General features: G+C 38.6%; 1 protein-coding gene across 2 annotated transcripts in view; it reads left to right on the top strand.

Moving 5' to 3' along the window:
* HOMER1 (homer scaffold protein 1) overlaps nt 1–4,581 on the top strand; it is a 123,480-nt gene extending 118,899 nt beyond the window's left edge. Inside the window, exon 9 of one of the 2 annotated variants that reach the window (XM_082458222.1) lies at nt 542–1,656. In XM_082458222.1, coding sequence (XP_082314348.1) covers nt 542–589 — 48 coding nt within the window. In that variant the 3' untranslated portion in view covers nt 590–1,656. The other variant, XM_082458221.1, reaches the window with a different exon arrangement.
* The last annotated feature ends 16,264 nt before the right edge of the window (nt 4,582–20,845 follow it).

A 20,845-nucleotide genomic window follows, 5' to 3' on the forward strand; every position in this document is an offset into this window, starting at 1 on the left:
AGAGAACAGCTCAATTTTAATAGCTGAGGGAATTTGGTGTTTTGCTTGCTTCCACTGAAAATGGTTGGATGTTTCATTGATTGGCAAGGAGAACAAGGAAGCCTTTCATTTTTAAGGACGGCTTTAGAGGGCAAACTGGGCGGTGCCTGGTGAAGTGGGTGTTTTCTAGTGAATGACATTTGGTCTATTTTTACAGTTGGAAACATTCTACAGTACTCTTAAGCTTATTGTTTAAGCAGGCAAGAGAGCATGCTGTGCAATCATGAGTGGAATTTTTACATTTGATCCCAGGGTCTGTTTTCTCCCCCATAGTTTAGAGCCTCCATGAACTTGGCTTCTGAATTTATAAATATTTTATTGGTTTCAGAATCTGCTCTCAGTTTACTTATCTTCACCTTGTAGATTATTCAAAGGAAAAAGATTAGAAACATACCTGGTTAACATCTAACAGTAAATACTTTAAGATTAGATTGGAATTCCCTAAATTCTTTCTTTATAAGTCATTATAACTGCTTTCTTCCTTTTTTTTGTATTTTCCCAGGCTCTTCGACTCATCTGTGGTGTCCTTTTGCTTGAGCTTTGCTCTTAATCATGTGAATATTTCTTTGTGTTGAGAATGCTAAATCAATGGTTACTTTCTTATATGTATTCAAGTCAATTTTCCAATTATTTTTCTCAAAAGTTTAATTTTGCTGGTATTATAGGACAAATACATTTTGGAAAGAAGTGCTCATAATGCCAACAACCAGAACTGTTTCCTATTTTCTGTGTGTACTTTAATTCCCATTGTTTGTCCTCATGCATACAAATTTTTGCCTCGTTGCAGTGTGCTGCTTCATGTTCTGTTATTTTCATTTAACATTTACCAGATTGCCTTTCAATAGTTTTTTTAAAAAAAATCTACTGTCCTTCAGATATAATATATAGTAACTTCTAAATAATTTTTAAGTATGCCAGGTTTTATTCTGTTTAAAAAGTTAAAAATGTTTTTGTTGTCATGAACTTTTACTTCCCTTTTGTCATTTTTTTCTTTCCTTAAGCTGCAGTATATTGGAATTGTTAGTTGTATAATTCTCTTATATATAGTTATTATATATCTTCACTACAGTTTTTAGCAGGTGAGCTATATTCTCTACCATATGCATTCATTTGATATTGAGGCGAAACAAAGAATAATTAACATATTCGGAGGATCCTAAAACCTTATTGAGTCATTTTTCCTCTCTAAGTCTTTCTCCAAAATTTCCAATAAGGAGAAAAATTAATTTCTCTCTTTTTCTCTGCCTGCTTTCATCTGAGATTGCTAACAATTGTGCCAGAGGAAAAGGACATGGGCAGAAATAGAAAAGAGATGCAGATAATCCACACAATGGGTCTTCATCCGATCTCAGTATTTGAAGTGCCTAGACTAGTGTTGCCTGGCACAAAGCAAGCAGTCAGGAAATTTGTGCTGGGGGGACAGATGTGTTCATGAACAAGCCAATCAATAAAACCACATGGATTTCTCAGATGGTAAAATCTAAAAACCTCCTTAAATTGCATTGAGACTCAGAAAGTCATCCTAATTATCAAGCTGCATTAACTACCACAATATTGGTCATAACAAAAGTTATATTGTTTGTTAAGTCTTAAACTGACACACATATATATATCACACTTCTGTTTCTAAAGGAAGTAGAAATTCGGAACAAAGACCTGGAAGGACAACTGTCTGACTTGGAGCAACGTCTGGAGAAAAGTCAGAATGAACAAGAAGCTTTTCGCAATAACCTGAAGACACTGTTAGAAATTCTTGATGGAAAAATCTTTGAACTAACAGAATTACGAGATAACTTGGCCAAGCTACTAGAACGCAGCTAAGGAAAGTTAAATTTCAGTGCCAATTGATTAAAAAATATACTGTCTCTCTTCATAGGACTGTTTGGGCTCTGCATCAAGATTGCACAAAAAATTTGAATATCCCTTGTCCAGGAGGAGGATCTTTTGAAAATTGGAATTGTATATTTCAGTGTAAATTTTAGAGTTCAGCTTGTAGCTAGTTGGGGAAAAAGAGATGAAAAACTTGAACTACAGATTACCTCCATGTATATTATTGGCCATAGTTAACTAGAAAGTTATAAACAGACACTTAATGCAATCTTTTTTTCTGATATTAGCCAATGGGAGAATTAACAAATGTCTGGGTCACATCCCCTTTTTGTGTTCAACACAGTGAAGGTTATCTGCTTTTTAAATTAATTTATTTATGATATCTAAAGCTGTGTTTTGTGCAAAAACTTAGTGATGAAAGCCCTGTCTTTTGTTGTAATCTGAATAATTTCTCAGGATATTTTTGCACTGCTGGCAGCAGTGCCATTACCAATTAATTCTTGCCAGGAGTGAGAGTGAGCTGCATCTTTAATTGAAACATACTTACTATAACTGGGTGTATAGAGTTCTTCCCTTTTTTTATACTGGAAGATATTTCACTCTGGTGACCACTCTGGTACACTCTGGTGTTCTCTAATCTTGTCTGCTGTATAGTTTACTTTTCCATATTGATTCCATGTATTTATGAAAAGATATTGTCTCCCATTTTATTACACATTTTAAAGCCAACTAATGAAGGCAGCTGAGTCCCTCCAAAATCTTTCTTTTTAAATTTCTAATAAATTTGACACACAGTACTGAAATACAGCAGCCCGTCCCTGGCGGTCTGGTCTAGCAATGTTAAGTATATTTACAGAATATGCAGTTACATTTATTTATATATTTTGCAAGAAATCTTTTCTGAATGATTAATGCATTTCAATTTACAAATAATAATGGTTGTTGGGAAACTGTTTATTATAGATCATTTTAAGGTGTATAGCTATTTTAAAGGCGATCCATTTCCATCAAGCAGCCAATCAGAGGACTATTGGGATTGGAGCCGTGTACTCTGTCTGGGTCTTCACATCAACCACGTCTCTAGTCAATCCTCACAAGGCAATATTCTAAACTGTTAACTAGGCATTTCAAAACAGGAATTCAATTCAGCGGGCTCTTCTCAGTGAACAGGATTTAATGTTGTTTTGAGGTAATTTTAAAGGACTTTTAGCAAACATGCATTTCTTTATATATTTCTTTTAAGAAACTGTTTTAAAAGTAAGTCAAGTGCTGTCTAGTCTGCTTTGGAGTAGGAACTGCATTAGAGTCCATATATTCTTGCTGTCCAATGCTTGTGATGTTGAGGAGGGTTCTTATTTAAAGTGTATGCTTGAGTATCTGACTCCATGGAGTTTACAAATGCACTGACTTTTTGTCTGTACCCCAAAACAGTTGAATTGTTAAGTACAGAATTAAGCTGGTTAATCAATTTGTAACCATTTTTTCACTCACAAACAGCTAATCAACACTAGACAATTTTGTTTTATATATGTATGTGTATGTATGTAAATACATACATATTAATTTATATTAGAGTGAAAAATAAATGGTTTGTTTCTAAAGTTAGTTTCTAAAGTGAGTTTTCAGGTGTCTCTGAAAAGTTTATATCAGACACTTAATCATCTTGTATTATATGTGCTATAATATCATGTAAGTTACCTCCATCTATTTTAGGGTATTTTCCTCACCTGTTTATAATAGGGAGGATAATTTAGGTACACAAGCTCAGAGCTATTTCTCTGATAAATCAGGTAATAAAATTTATTTGATTGATGGAATTTTGAAGTAGATGTGATTTTATCCATCAGTTTCTGAGTAACAGAGCACCAGATTTTAATTTAAATAGGGGATTTAACACTAGGGATCAGGAAATTTGTTTATGAAGAGTTAAAAATTCAAAAAAAAAAAGGGTAAGCTGTTGAAATGGTAAGTGAATTATTTTAATGATGTAATAAGATATTTTTAAATTTTGACATAGTTGTCATTTAATGGGAAAATAACTCACCAAAATGTCTCCACTTGAATTGTATTGATATATGAGACATCTGTAATTCAATATATACATATACTCATATGTATATACAGAAAATTATTTTTAATATTTTCCTATGGACATGAAATCTAAAATTGGAAATTTTGTGAGTTTTTTCCTTTCCAATAGAGTCTAATTTTTTCTTTTTTAAGTGATTAAACAATTTCTTGAGGGCTGCACCTTTAAATTCCCAGATTGTCATTAGACGTGTACAGTATATGGGATAAGGTGGACACAAGTGCACATATAAATAAAATTTTCGTATTAAGACTATTTTAAACATTCATTTACAGTAGGAGAGTATCTAGAAATCATCATCTACAAGTCATAATTAGGTTGTGTGCCTACTGTAGTTTTCTTCATTTCTGTATTATATAAATAAAAGTTTGCATATTAAAATTTGATTTTTCCCAGAGACAAGTATTATATAATGTATATTTAGATCAAACTGTGGTAATATATTTATCAGAAAATAATGTTGGGGACTATAGCCTGAACATGTGGACTTGAAGTGACACAGAAAAGGAGAGCAGAGATTGATCCCATTTGTGTGTAAGTTATTATATGATAACTATGAATTCTTGTACAAAAAAAAATTGAAAAAAAGAAAAACAAAAATACAGTTTTTATTTTGAAATACATTTGTTGTTCTCTGGAGAATGTATCTTTTTTTCCTTCAGTCTTTTACAGATACTTTTTAAAAAGCATTTAAGTGATGGCAGCATTTACTTAAATCTTACAGGTGCTACTGGATTTTGCATTAGTGTGTTATGTTGTGAAATCCTAACTTTGACATAAAAGGTTTTATAAGTATTTCCCTGCCTGGAAAATTAGTTTTTGTTTCTCCTCTTTCTCTCTCTTTCTCTCTGTCTTTTTTTTCTCCCCCTTTCTTTCTGCAGATTAAAAAAAGTTCATGAAGTTGCATCCCTCTTGTCCCTAATAGAAGAACTCCAGCACCACCATAGATTTAAAGTTTTGCTGTCATTGAACTGTTGGGAAGCAGTTAGAGGAAAAACTTACACCTTTTTTTCAAGTGGAACTAAAAGAGACACTCAGTTAAACCACCACCACCTTTTAAAACTCATTTCTTTGCCTTGTTAAAATTAAATGTATTCTTTCACATGTGTGCTCCGGCCTCCCATGTTTTTACTTAACTCTGGAGTATGCAGCTCAGCTGCTGTCTCCTTGCAGACCTGATTTTCTGTCAGCTCTGGAATGCGAGGCAGGCCATTTGGGAAAATGTGTTTGGTGGCAGTGGTTTCTTGTTTTGTTTTTTAAAGAAATCCTTTTGTTTATTTGATATCAAATGATTTTAACATCCTGATATTCAGTGCTTAAAGCCATGAAATAGTCTTCATTGAACTTTTTTCTTCTGGATATTTAACATTGTTCCTTTATCATTCATGAAGTCAATTAATTTATATAAATCTTAAAGAGGAAAACTTTCAGGTAAGAAGTAGTTGAGAATGACACATTTTTAAAAAATTTCTCAAGTAGGATACTATGCTATAATAAGTATTTGTTGAGAAGATAATTTTCATGTGAGAAAATATTGTAAAAATTACTAGAAAAGGATCATTTTATAATGGAAACAGATGTATCATTCACCTTACTCTAAATTGTGAACGTGTATTTTTAACTAATATTCATGTTAAATTGGACCTTAAATTTTTATGGCAGTTTTTCTCTATGGGAAACCAATATATAGGTGTCACACAAATAAGCATAGCTAATGAATTAAAAGAAATGAATGTTTTTCTCTTTTTGTTTATATATTGATATTACCTAGTAAAGTAGCTACAAGTTGCTAACAATTTTATCCAAGGAAAAAATCAGCACTACACTGCCAAGTGATTTCTGCTTAGTATATTAGATAAAAAAGAATTGAGTTATTTTTACCAAAAACAGGTGACCCAGGGAGAGAAATTGCATCTAGAATAGGGGACAGGCCATAAGCTCCCAACAGATTTCTAGTCAATTCGTTGATCTCTTTAAGTACCCTTTTTATCTTGTAGATTAAAGGACACATTCCAAAGGCTACCAGAAGTGTATGTGGGTAAGGAGAGGATATTTTTTGTGAAAACAAAGCCAGCAAAAAGAGTAGGAGCATGATGACTTCAGCTTTTATCTAAGACACATCAGGGTAGCCAGAGTCACATGAAGTTCTATTTCCTACCTTGCTGCTGCTTTTAACTAAACAAGTTGGGACTGCCCTAGTGAATTTCAAAGGCTTTCAGAAGATCCTGTCATTATTGCCTGTCAGGATTTATAACCTAATATAAGACACCTAACATTCAGACCTCACCATTCCATGGGATTCTGACCTACTTTTGTCAATTATTTTCACGTCAGATCTACCCAGGGACAGAAATGTTACTCTCTTTTCTCCTAATAAAACCAAATTAAGATGACAATGGGTGCCCCCAAAAATTAAGCCCATTTCTGTAATATAGAAAAATTTCTTTTGTGGGTATTTTTTCTAACTACATTCATGATTTTATCTTGTTATCCGTGTTTTATAACTATGTTACTATATATGCATATATATGTATATATATAGTAAGTCATATCTATATGACTTGTGTATATGACTTATTTGATTGTTATACCTTAAGTGGAATGACTGTTTCAGAAAACAGGGCTAGAAAGCAGACGTACTTGAAGTAAATGCTTTCCCAACAACTTCAGTATAAAGTGGAATAGAAATGGGTGTTTGTTGAATATCTGCTATGTGACAGGCACTGTACTAACTGTTTGACGTTTCATTTCTACGTATAGGGTCCCTGCCAGGGGTTTTCCTTTGGAGGGGGGATGAGGGAAAAAGGCTCAGATGATGCACCTGCTATGTTCCCACAGCAGTCAGTCTGGTCATCCAGCCCACTGTCAGAAGGTGGAGATCTTACTCATGTTGCTGGTACCGTTTTTCCCTTGAGCTTGCCTGTCTGGAATACCTCTGTTAGGACACTTCTTAACTATATATTTCATATTTGCTCTTCTTGAACTTCTTCCTTCAGGCTCCTTTGATGTTTACAACGCTTGTCATCATTCAGTTGCAAGTCATACTTTGTTTGCAGGTGTTATATTCATGCAATATGTTTTACTCCCCAGTTTTTTTAAACTTACAGGCTTCAGATAATCCAAGGAAAGTAAGTTTCATATGCAGAATTTCAGTCTATAAAATTTAAGTAGCAAACTGTTTATAAAGGCCTTGGGAAGACAATTTATCTCTTAAGTTCCCTAATGAAGTAAGTTGTAAACCTGTAAAACTCATCCTCCAACACTAAATAATAGTTCAGCAGGATGTGGGTTTTGCAGTCAGTACTAGGTAACTTTGTGGTCAGTTCTGTTTCCACAGAAGTTAAGGCCTCTGTGACTGATCAGGCCGTTAGATCATTCACAGAAGTGACTCATGGCCCTAGGTTCTTCAGATGGGTGCTAGCCCTCATATAAGTGGAATCATATAATATTTGTCTTTTTGTATTTGGCGTATTTCACTTAGCATAATGTTTTCAAGGTTTATCCATGTTGTGGCTTATGTCAGAATTTCATTCCCTTTCAATGTTGACTGTTCCATTGTATGGATATACCACATTTTGTTTATCCATTTATCTATTGATGGACATTTGGGTCATTTCCACCTTTTGGCTATTGTGAATAATTCTGCAGTGAACATTCATATACAGATATTTGAATCCTGCTTTCATTTCTTGGAATATATACCTAGGAGTGGAATTGCTGGATCATATGGTAATTCTATGTTTAACTTTTTAAGGAAGGGTTGGGTTTGAATTGAATTAATTAAAAAGACTCATAGAGCAAGGTGCCTTCTCACTGGGAAATCACAGTTGTGGGGTTAGTATTTTGTTAATAGGCCTGTAAGTGATCCATTGGCCTCTTAAGTCATGCCTTCTATTCTCTTACCTAAAATATTTGTTGAGCACCTGGTATATCCCAGGAATAGAGACACAAGAGAGAAGCTCATACTTCGGTGCAGGACACAGACAGTTTACAGTGCATAAGTACTCTGATAAAGAGGACTAGCATGAGGAAGCCCAGAGGGAAGAAGAGTCAAGAAATCTTTTCCAGAAGAGATGATACCTAGCTGAGTTTGGGTGGGGGAGTAAGAGCTAGCTAGTTGAAGGGGTGTGAGAGAATTGTAGAGAATTTGTCATGTGCAAAGGCTTAGAGGGATGAAAGCATTGAGACATTTAGAAGGTTAGAATGGGTTAGTACACTGACACACAGGGTGTTAGGGAAAGGTATATGGCAAAAGATGGTGATGGAGGAGTAGGCGAAGGGTAGATCAGGAAAGACTTTGTAAGTCATATGAAAGATTTGGGTTTTATTCTGAAGATAATCTAGAGATATTGAAGGATTTTTTTTTTTTTTCTAAAGAAGTGATACAGTGTTAAAATATATGGTTTAAAAGTCTAGGTAGTTCTGCAAATCACAGTAGTCCCTGTTGAGAGGTGGCTTTATGGTGGTTGTACTGGGATGGAAAAGGTGAAATGGATTCAGAGAGTATTGGGGAGGTAGAATGAGTAGGGCTTCTTGGTGGAATTAGTAGATGGCAAAGAAAAGAGAAGAATGTAAGATGACTCCTAGATCTCTTGAGTTGGACAGCCAGGTGTTACCATCCCATTTACTCAGATAGTGAATTCAACATGGGGAAAGGGTTAGTTTTGGTGGAGGCAAGACAAAGCGAGATGAATGATGGGTTAGATCTGTTTTGAGTTTAAGATGCCTATGGAATATCCAAGTAGAAATGTAATTCTAGTTGGAGCTTAGGAGAAAAATATGAGCTGGAGATAGATACTTGGGAATTGTCAGCATATGTATTGATAATTGTAATTGAGAGCATGAGAAAGGGGGAGATTACAAGATGAAAATGTCACTTTGAGCCAGGTACAAGACAAGAGCTTGTGAAAGAGACAGAAGGAATGACCGAGAGCAGTGAGTAGACAGAGTGAGGGACTCGTGGGAGCGCACAGTAGCCAGATTTCACACGCGAATAAATGAATCAACAAATCAACTCATGTCTTGAGGCAATGATATTCCAACTGTGTTCTGTTGAAACTCTTCATTAATATTTGATAAGTATATTTGAACATAAAAATTAAAAGCCAACAAACTCAGATACGCAGTTTATAACATTTTAGAATACTGAAATCCAGCAAACATCAGTACCAGGTTAACTCTTTTTGTGCAGATGCCAGAATAAAGCCATCTCTGGTAGACTGAAGAGCGCCTTGGTATTTCAAGGTGAGCTGTTAAAGAACTGCTACCATTTCTTAATGTTAATCAGGACTTTCTCAATACTGTGCAACTGAAACAAAATACAGAAATAGGGTCTACGTAAGATAATGTCTGTCTTCTGTAAACCCAGTCTCAAATGCTGTTTATGAAAATAACTTCACTTTTCTTATTGACTTATTAAATTAAATGTTACATACCATTCTTTCTGTTAATATATTGGTTTTCCAGGTGGCTGTCATTTCTAAAAGGTTACAGGGGTGAGGGTCACTGTTCCCTAGTAGAACTTGGCTTATTATCTTTCTGTGGCTCAGCTGCCTCGCCTCAAAGTCAAGTTCTAGAGGCTTAAGTGTATTACATGTACCTTTTTAAATGTGTTATTTTGATACTAAATTCACCACTAGGACCAGACGGTGTTTGTGTTTGCATTGCTATAGAAAGTTTTGAGAGTTAATATTTCTGTTATCTTAAATGATCCTTACTCTTTTTTTCATACTGATTCATAAACAGATAACTGTATACAAATTATCTCTGGTAGAAATTATCTCAAACAAGGGCAACAAGCACAAAATACTCTCTGTATTTGGTTTTAGAATGCTGTGTGGTATATTTGATTTTTATTTCTAGTTTAAGTTAAAATTAGCTTGAATTCCTTGAGTAGGCACGGCTTGCACTACTTGGGCAACAAATTAGAGCATGTTAGACATTCCAGGAAGAAAAGAGGAGCTACTGGTTTTCAAATTTGGCTCCAACTAATCCATAAAACTTGCAAATCACTTGTGAATTGTCAAATAAACTCTAACTTTTCAACCACCTTTGTTCATATTTTTCTTATGTAGTGATTAATCTTGGTCTCCTGTGGCAGAGCCTTTATTTTAGAATATATTCTGTGCATTAAAATCCCATGTTCTATGTAATAGTATAAAACGGAATGTCACTGTCTGTGGCACGTGGCCATCTCACAACAGCTCACAACAGATTTTCACAGCAATGTCATGACCTACGTGTTATTGTTATCCCCATTTTATAGATTTTGTAGAGTCTGAGATTCAGCAAGATTAAGTGATGGGCCAAGTAAGAGGCAGGAGGAGGAGTAGAACGCAGGTCCTCTGCCCGCTAATCGTGTTCCCTTCCCACTCCATCGTGTGTGAACTGTGAACTGCAGACCTTTTGTAAGAAGGCAGGTACAAAAATTTATCAACTCACGATACTTAACAATCTATCACTTAATGAGAAAAATCGTTCGTTTTCCATTTCACAAAGGTATTATGTCTTTGAATGCTTATCTCCCTGCTTCTCTCCTTTTTTAGATAAAAAACCCCTTTATTTTCATTTTAATTATGCAAGTGGTTCATATATGCTTTCCTTTTTCAAATGTCTTTAAAAGTATAGGTAAAGCAAATGTCACCCTTGATCTTTCAGTTCCAGCCCCAGAAATTACTAGTATAATCTATTCCATGTACGTCCCTCCAGCATTTTTATATGCACTTATATACAACATATATGTGCTTATAGAAATAACTAGTTGTTTGGAGGGGAGGGAGTACATAACTTTCATCAAATGGTATGTCTTGTTATAAATTTGCTATTTTTTACCTAATCTCTTGGGAAGATCTGTCCAAGTTGGTACACATAGACCTACCTCATGCTTTTTAGCTTCTTCAGAGTATTACATTTTATGGATGGATGATGGTTTAAGCATTTCCATATTTTTTTCTTACTTTTTGTTCTACCCCCTTCTTTCTGACCTTGATGCTACTTTTTCAAGTATTAGGGATATTCAAGATTGATTAATCATCAGTTAATCAAATCAAATGTTCCACAGTCCCTCTCATGTCCCCGGGGAGTCAGGATGAACTCTGGATAAATAACTTTTCCTGAAAACTAAAACTGCAAAAAATTTTTAACTGGTCTTGATGAAAATCTTTCTAAATTACACTACACGCAGCAACCAGCAGCATGCTTTGGACGTAGTCATCACTCAGTAAGTGTGCTGCATGACCGAACACGCTTACTGTCTTAGAAAAGAGAGGATGCTTAGTGTAAATGTTTACCTTTGCTTAGTGACTTGGTCCACCAACCGTCGTACAGGGCCACCATCTGGGATGCCTGGAGGACCCCCAAGTCTGTGTAGGACAGTTTAAAACCCAAAGTGCTGTGCTTTATAGCCTTCAAAGTGGGGAAGAAGGACATCAGTTTAAAAAGGAAAGGAGAAATAAGGAGATGCTTAAACTGTGGTGTATCCAGCTACTGTCTCCCTCTTATGCCAGGAGACTTTTGTCACCTTACTGGTGGCTTTGCTTCTGGTCCATCCCCTGCCATTTGGCTGTTCATTCAGTGAAAGATTTTTTGAGCACCTACAATGTCACAAGGGACTGTGCTGGGCCCTGGAAATACAAAGCTGATAAGACAGAGTCCCTACCCTCAAGAAGCTTATAGTGTAGTGAAGGAGGAAGCATGTATGTTAGCCAATAAGTGCAATAAGACATTAACCTTATCATGGAAGGAGTCATAGCTTCTGGGGAATATACAGAGAGGGGAGATAGTGTCATTGAGGAGGTGGCGTTTGAACGTAAAAGATGAATAGCAGTCCACTTTGAAGATCAGGTGAACGGATGGAGAGCCGAGGAGAAAGGCTCATCACAAGGACAGAGAGACGTGCTCAAATTCAGTTTAATGCCCAGTGGCTTAGCTTGGAGCATCAGAGCAGACAACGGTGGACAGATTCCAGATGGGACCTTGTCTTGTGTTCTCGGCAGTTCTGACTCTTCCTAAAGGGAGTGGAAAGCCACTGAAACCTCAGGGGAGGGAAGTAATGGGACTGGATTTACATTTTAGAAAAAGTAAGTCACTCTGGCCACAGTATCAAGAATGAATTCAAGACTATGTGAGGTGATGGAGGTGTTAACTAACCCTATCCTGGTGATCATTTCACAACATATACATGTATCCAATCATCACGTTGTACACCTTAAACTCACGCAATGTTACATGTCAATTATATCTCAGTAAAGCTGGGGAAAAGAATGGGTTAAAGAAAAGTTCTGCAAGACCAGATTCAGGGTTCAGGGTGGCTTTTTTTTTTTTTTTTTTTTTTCCAATTGTAACAATCCAGGTAAGAGACAAAAAAAAAGTGATGCAAAAACAGCTGAACTAAATATGAGAGATGTTCAAGAGATATGTGTTGGGGTGATATTTTGGAATTTTTAGTTTCTCCTTCTTTCCTGGCATTTATTGCTCCTTTCCCTCCCCTGCGCTCTCAGCAGTTCAGGCAACAGCACAAATATCCTCTTCCCTGGCTCTCAGGACTGGGTCGTTGCTGTAGTAATGAGAGAGTCAACTCCCTACTTTTGAATTTCTCCCCTCAAATGAGGGTTTTTTTTAAAAGACCCTCCCTCCTCATGTCAAGGAAGAGGAATGGAAGGGAAACAAGACAATGAGAGGGCGGCAAGTATCACCAAGAAGGAGCCCCGAGCACTGCCTCTCCTGCCAACACTGCCTGAGATGAGAGTTTGTGGGACAAATAAGTGAGTCCCCAGAGAGGATGGAGGATCAAAGTGACAGCCCTGCCTCAGTTTCCAAGTCTTGCCTGGAAGTTTCCTGGGGGTCCAGGGTGGCATAGGGAAGCAGCTGAGAAGTTCCCCTGCCTCACCCTCTCTAGCAGGCACAGAAGCCACTGGCAAAGGAGCCAGTGAATCGGGATAGAGGGTCACCTGCGTGGATCTGGCACCAACGACCAGACGGACATCTCAGTGGATGCTGGTACAGAAACATGCCAGTGACCAGGGCCAGAGGGAACCCAGCCATGTAAGCAAATGCAGCATCAACAGAAGTGGATAAAGAGCAAGGACCCATACTCTCCAAGCCCCCGCAAGCGCTTGATATGAGGTGAAACTTAATTGTAACCGCAGGGAGGAGGTGATAGAAGGGAAACTCTGATTGGCTGAGTTTATGTTGAATTGACAAAAACAATGTTTCTGCTGCTATGCAGAATGTATTTTAGAATAAAATTATATTCTTTGCACACTCTAATTGTGGCCTGGGAAAATGTATCCACTAGCAGTAGACATTGCAGGACTTGGTAAATGTCGAGGACTTCTAGGTTTCCAGATTGGGTTTGAAGAAAGATAAATTCCGTTTGGATCTGCTGAGTTTGAGGTACTTCTCCAGAAGCCTCATGGATCTGAAGCTTGGGAGAGAAGTGTAGGCTGAAGAAATGAATTTGAAAGTTACCAGAAAACAGGCTATTGGTAAAGCCATGAGTAGAGGAAATCAAACAGAGGGTGAGGATTACAGGACCGGAGCCCTGGAAAGCCCTGACATGTAAAACGGTGTGCAGAGAAAATGGAATTAGAAAAGAGCCCATGAGGAAAGGTCCAAAATAAACTAGAGAAGAACTAGCAGATGACACCAGATAATCCAATTGATAGCTCTCATTTAATTTTATACTAAATCAATAGGATCTAGCTCCAGGATAGTTCATGGATACAAACTAAAATTCTCTGTGACATCTCTTCTCCTTATTATCCAGGAAATGATCTTCCTCATGTCCAAACTCAAGGCCACATTCTGGTTGCCTGAGGATGCCGGGATTCCAACTACAAGGGCCTAATTTGTGTTAAAATGGTGAAGCCTTACTTATTTCCATAGTGTTCATGCAAGGTAGATCGTACTTCATGTACACGGAGAGCATTTTTGCATGTTATGCCAAGGAGCTGTCAGAACTTTTTTTTTCACTATCTTACCCAATTCCCCTTTTAAGAAAAGAGCTCTCACAAATTATTTTCAGAGATTAAGACTAAAATAATTTGTTCTTTTGACCTGTGCTTCTTATTTCTAGGCATTGACAACTATATACATCCATTATTCCCTTATCACCCTGGCTGCTAGGAAGCTCAAGACCAGATTTTGGGCTTAATTGCTGTAGGGTTCCTCAGATAGGTGTTCTTAGAATTCTAGGTTTTTTTCTTCCTTTTGGCCCTTACTTATTTGTTACTGTTCCTGTTTTTTTGATCAGTAGTTTGGTTTTGTTATACTGGCCTGATGGTACTCATATATATATATAAACATATATATATATTTTTTGTGGGGGGGGCTGCGTTGGGTCTTCATTGCTGCACAGGCTTTTCTCTAGTTGTGGCGAACAGGGGCTACTCTTCGTCGTGGTGTGCAGCCTTCTCATTGCGGTGGCTTCTCTTGTTGCAGAGCACAGGCTCTAGACGTGTGGGCTTCAGTAGTTGCAGTGCGTGGGCTCAGTAGTTGTGGCTCGCAGGCTCTAGAGCGCAGGCTCAGTAGTTGTGGTGCACGGGCTTAGTTGCTCCGCGGCACGTGGGGTCTTCCTGGACCAGGGGTGGAACCTGTGTCCCCTGCATTGGCAGGCTGATTCTTAACCACTGCGCCGCCAGGGAAGTCCTGATACTTATATTTTTATAGTAAGCTACTTCAAATCTTTTTTTGAGTTTGGCAAGAATTAGAATAGCTACAAAAAAATTAAAGATATGTCATCATAATTTTGCAGGGTTTTTTTAACCTGTATGTCTAAGGCTAACCATTGGTCTATGTTAGTAACTGTCTTCATTTATTAGTTGCAAAGTTCATTCTGTTGAATAATTCAGAGAATCTTTTTTTCTCTATAGTCAACCCATATATTAACAATAGCAAAACTTAAACATGCTTTATGTTATAGAGCATTTAAGAAGACAAGGTAACCCCAGTGAAGTGATAAAATTAGCTTTCCTCTTTTGTCTGTTAGCTCTGCTTATCTGTCATGGCACGTTGGTTAGAATAGTGGCCACTAATCTTATGTCATTGATATAAATTTTTTTTCTCCATATCTCATGTCAGAGCTGATAACAAGCTTCTTGCTCTGACTGTTGAACTATCATGAGCAAGAACTCAACAAAAATAAATAATAGCATATGTACTGTGCTAGGTTCATAACTGTGGGCATGCTTTCATTTGTCACATCTTTTGGACTATCACATCTTTTTTAGGTGTCAGGATCTACTTTTACCATCACCAGTGAGGAAGATACAAGGCTTCCCTCCAAGGTGAGGACTGAACGATTGAAAGAGACTATGTCAAGACAAAATTTTTCCCCAAGAGTCCTGCCAAAAATTGGCCCCTGGGGAGGATGCAGCCTCCTTCAGAGAGTGAAGAACATACCATGTAATTCTCCTTTTCCTCCACTGGCTACTAAGTTAACCTTTAAGCCACATATGCCAGGTTAGAATGCAGTCACCAATCACCATTGCTTTAATTCTCCCAACTTACATGGCGCTGAGCCACCTGAACTGAAAGTTGGATGAAACTCTCCTTTGAATAAGGCTCATCACAGGACTTACTGTAGCCTGGTTCCTCAGCCAATGCCTGCTAAATAACAGCTTGGACCCCAACAAGGAGAAAAAAGGTCCAAACTCTCCTTTTGGCTAATGATTTGATTGTCAAACCAAGATGTCTCAAACCTATAATTCTAGTTTTAATTGACTGCATTCTGTTTGAAAGAGCAATAGCTTCAGGGGAGGAGAGTAAGAACTTTTATTAACCACAGAGTGTGTATTGGGCCCTGGACATGTCAGGTCATTTGGTCCTTAAAACAGCCCTGGGAAGGGCAGTAGTGGCTCTGCTTCACAGAATAGCACCCAGGGACCCCAGGAAACCAGTGGTCACCCAACGCCATATAACTAGCAAAGAGTGGAATCTAGTTTGAACTCAGATGGGCTTAACTCCTTTTTTCCTCTAAGAGGCATGTTTTTCCTTGCCAACCTCAACAATGAGAGAAAAAGAGGCAGAAAGATAATCTAAAAAATGGAGTGACTGCTTACTTAAGAGGCTGTAACAAGATTGGAGCTTGGTGGCTATTGCTAGAGTCTCCAGGGCAGGGTCCTTAGGAAGATTCTTAAATTGCTGACCGTGACTCATTCAGTCCTTTTTGTTGCCTGATTTATCATCTGATCCTAAGACTGTGCTGTAACTTTGGGGTGAAAAAAACAAAGCTAAGAATCCATACAGTATTCACAGCTCCCATCTAATGCCTTGATTCCTGAGATGCCTACTTTATACATAATGGGGGAAATGCATACAAGGAAGTTGCATGCCGTGATTGAACAACACTCCAAATACAGTTTCCGACTTGTGCCAGGACAGACTAATTCATGTGGACTCAGAGGAGCCTCAGGGACAGGTTTTTGGAAAAGCAGGCCTTGGGGTTCTGAAAGCTTAGTGCTCTTACTACAGAGCGCTCCTGTTCCTGTCTCCTCTTCCCTCTGGAAAGAGTCCCGGGGTTGCTGGAGTCGGGGTCAAATGAGGGGTCAGTAGTAGCAAAGGTGATGACACTCCCTCATTCCTCCGCCTAGAGAACCTTCTTAGCCTTTCCCCAGACATGTTCTCTAGTAAAGAACTCCTTCCACTTCAGCCTTGCTGGGATCCACAGATTTCAAAATGAAGATTTAGGTTCCACCTTGTCTAAACACTGAGACCGTTTTCGTTGCAGACTGGGAGCTGGCAGCGGCTCTTCAGAGCCAGGATATGTAGAATTCCTTAAAAACATGCAGCATGGAGCAGCATGAAAACCTTAGAAATGCTTTTGAGAATCAACTTAATCTTCCAGCTCTGAAACCAGCTACCTGATGATGGGGGCTTTTGTTTTCTTTGCAGAGCCTGGGCTCCCTTTGAGAAAACTGACAAATTTGTAAATGTGGTAAAGATAACACTTTTCAATAAGCTGTTATTTCTCCCTCTTTATTATTTGGGTCAAAGAATTTTTTGAATTCATTCCAATTCTTTTCACTTTGTGTATCAAGAAAAACAGTCATAGCAAGAAAGACTTGACCAATATATTCTTTTCATATCACAAATTCTCAAAGTTTTTTTTTCTGAGAGGAATGAAAGTAATTTTATTCGTTGCTGGGTTATGTTCAAGTACTTGCAAATGACATGTTTTTTTCCATGAAATAGGCACTTTCTGATCTACCTGATTGCAATACTTAAAATGTCATGCATCCAGTGGTGTCCCGTCTAAAATGATTTGTTGTTACTGCTAAAGATGATTTTACAAATATCCCTCCAAGTGACAACAGAAAGCAGACATGAACTGATTTTTTTAAATTAGAATTTTGTTAGCCTTATGTTTTGGATTAAGAAAGAGATGTGGTCAGTTAATGGTTTTATTCCATTTTTATTGCAAACAAGAATGAAAAAGAGAAAAAATATTTCCACACTGGATTCCCCTTGAATGAATTCAAGCAAAGTTCATTACTAGTGGTTTTGCATCTGGCAAAGGTGTAAAATTGTGCCCATAGAGGTGTCGATTTGCTCCAATTCAGCAGGGCCCAGCCCTTTGGTGGGCAGTGCTGGCCTGGGAGAAGTGGCCTTCTCTGCACATCTGTTAAGTCCCAGGGGCTTCTGGGGTTTGGTCAGAAGCTCATGCTAAAAACGATCTTTTTTCCCCACCAGATTCTAGGTAGAAGAGGTATGTCATCCACTATAAATGATGACTGGATCGTTTCAGACTCTGACAATACGAGCCACGTCTTAGGACTATGCAGTTCTTCCTGACATTTCCTCCCATGAACAATTGCACACAATTCCACACACTTGTGTTTGCCATTCAGTGTTCTTCATACACGTGGGACCTGCCAAAATCTTTAACGCGCCCTGCAACTCTGCTTCTGACAGGTCCCTCATCGCCCCAGGCCCCCGTTTCCTCCTCTGCAAATGAGGGAAATGCTCTATAACTCCTTCCAACCTCTTCTTCCATCTCTAGAATATTCCATTAAGAGGACAGGGTTAAGAATCATTGCTTCGAAAGAAACTCTAAGGTTTCTATCACCTGAGGGCAAAGGTGGGCCTGCAAGTCATTTATTGTCTCAAAAAATTAAGACCTTTCTTTAAACATAGACCTACCATATGATCCAGCCATTCTACTCCTAGCTACTTACTCAAGAGAAATAAAAACATGTCTGCACAAAGACTTGTACAGGAAGCTTTATTCCCAAAAACCCCAAACTGGAAACAACCCAAATGCCCATTAATAGATGAAAGAATAAACAAAATGTTGTACATCCATACAATGGATTACTATTGAGCAATATAAAGGAACAAAATGATACGTGCAATAACATAAATGAATCTCACTATGCTGAATGAAGGAAGCCAGACACAAGGCTACATACTGTATATTCCGGTTATGTAAGATTCTGGAGAATGCAAACTAATCTATTACAGTTACACAAGGCATGTCAGTGCTTGCTTGTGGACTGCAGAAGGGTACAAGGGATCTTTCTGTGGAGGGAAATGTTCTGTATTTTGATTGTGACGGTAGTTTCACAGGTGGATGCAACTGTCAAAGCTCATCAAAATGCACACTTTAAATGAATACAACTTATGTAAATTGTTTCTCAAAGTTATCAGGGAAAATTTTTTTGTAAGCTCTTGACTGTTCAACCTGAGGCTTGAATAAAATACATAATGGGCAGCGGATAAAGTTTTGAGGGGCCATGATATCAAAAAAGGATTGATAAACCCAAAATATTCTTAAACATTCTGGAAAGCCCTTTAGTTTCTGGGCAGCATGTATGAATTTGTAGGAAAAGAATTTATCTTCTGATTTCAGGTAAAGCCCAGAACAAAGAACTGCCTTGGGAGCTAAGCAAGGTATGTTGCTCCACGAACAAAGGCAAGTACAAGGTGGTGCGCAGCTTCCTGTCTTTGCAGCAAGTCAGGCTCCTTCATACCGATTTCTTCCTTCACTCTGCCCGAGGTGGTATTTACGGGTCTACTCAGGAGTGGATTCCATTCTACTTTTTGAATGTCTATTCAGAAAAGCTAGAAAGCTGTAGGGCATATTCTTCCTTTATAGGCTACATGGGGCGACCGATTTTAGTTGGCACCACTTGTAGAATCACAGGATGTGAGATTTGGAAGGAACCTCAGAGATTCTCCTGTCCAACTTCCCAAAGGAGGAAGCTGAGGCCCAGAGAACGTAAGTGACTGGCCTAAGAACACAAAGCACAAGCAGGACTAAAAATCACTGCTCTCCGGGAGTCTCTCCACTTTAATACAGTGGCTCCTCACGTATTGAAAAAGTACAACCCAAAATCTCTAGCCAGATCCTAAATCCGAGCTTAATTAGCCTGCTGCACCTTTATTTTTTTTAATTTTTAAAAATTTTTTATTTTTTTTAATGAAAGCTATAAAGTGGTTGGATTCTAGCTGAGAGAAAAGCAGCAAATTCTCAGTTCTGGCCTACTGTGAGGAAATGTAAGGATCAAACCTCGGCACGGGAATGAATGCAAGGCATTTATGATTCTTGTAGAACTTGGCAGCAATTACAAAAGCCTGTTCCATGGTGGAAATGACCATGTTAAATTTCCATTCTTATTTGCATTTGCAGAAATAGAATAAAATTATTTCTTGGGTAGAAGCATTCTCTGTGACTGGGAAGTGCTTCTTGTTCGTTACTGCTCCTTTTACTCTTCATGTATTTCTCCCTGATGGCTGTTGAAATAGCAGATATTTCATACAGAGAGAACATTCATCACAGCAGATTCTTGACTGAAGTTGAGTCAGATTCTGCCGTCAGAAGCAGCCACTGCCAGGGAGTAAATTAGGCCTTTCTGGAAGCTCCACTACCACCCAGTCTAATATGGCTTTAATTTCCAAACTACAGTTTGGCAGTTTGGCAACCTCCTCCTCTTGCATCTGACCCCTTGGCGCCTGGGCAGGCATGGGGTTTCACGGGGCCGAGACGTCCCCTCGGGGGTCGTGAGGTTGCTTCCCAGTGGTATCTGGATGGCACTTGCCAGCTGGTGCTGGTGCAGGGGAGACAAAGATGATAGCGGTGTAACTTAGCATGGCCTTGGCCCTTTGGTTGGCCGGTGCACTGGTAACATGTTTTGCTCTTCCCGCAGACTCTGCAGAAGGTCTGTTGTAGAGTTTGGTAGAATGACTAGGACAGTAACTTCTGGAAGAAGACTTCGGATTGTTGGAATCACCCCAAGCCGAAGAAGCAACATCGGCGGCCCCTGCTTCTGTGAGGGGGCTCCTGGATCACCAAGCGACGGCACGTCCTGGGGGTGTCGGCAGTGCTGGGGCCCACCCTTCCCCGTGGTGGTGTTTCCTGGGTCACTCTGTCTTGTCCTGAGGGCCGTGCTGTGCCGTGGCTGCGGGACACACCTTTCGTGTGTGGGCACCGTGGGTGGGCGGGTCTGACCCTGTACCCAGTGCGTCCCGCCACTGAGCACCGTGAGGGACAGGCCCCCTCACACTGCCGACACCTGTGCGTCCACGAGGGCATCTGTCAGCGCTGAATTCCTTGTTGAGCAAGTGGATAATAAGGTACTGGCCTTAATGGTCTAATCAAACCAGTGTAGCAGTGACACAAGAGATCACTGAAAAACTGTGGGAGAAGAGCTGAAACTTTCTCTAGGAAGTTCATTAATGACCAGAATAGATTATATAATCTACATACAATCATGGAGAATTGAGATGGGTACTTGAAAAAAAAAAAAAACAACGAAGAAAACATATTCTCCCCACCTCCTCTAATCCTTTGGATTTAAATCATTCCCATCATTGAGGTCAAAGGTGTTTGGGCCACCTGAAGTACAGAATTAATTTTCTTCTCCATTTTCTATTGATTTATTAATTATA

This window comes from Balaenoptera physalus, assembly GCF_965194825.1.
Source record: "Balaenoptera physalus genome assembly, chromosome: 3".
Lineage (NCBI taxonomy): Eukaryota > Metazoa > Chordata > Mammalia > Artiodactyla > Balaenopteridae > Balaenoptera > Balaenoptera physalus.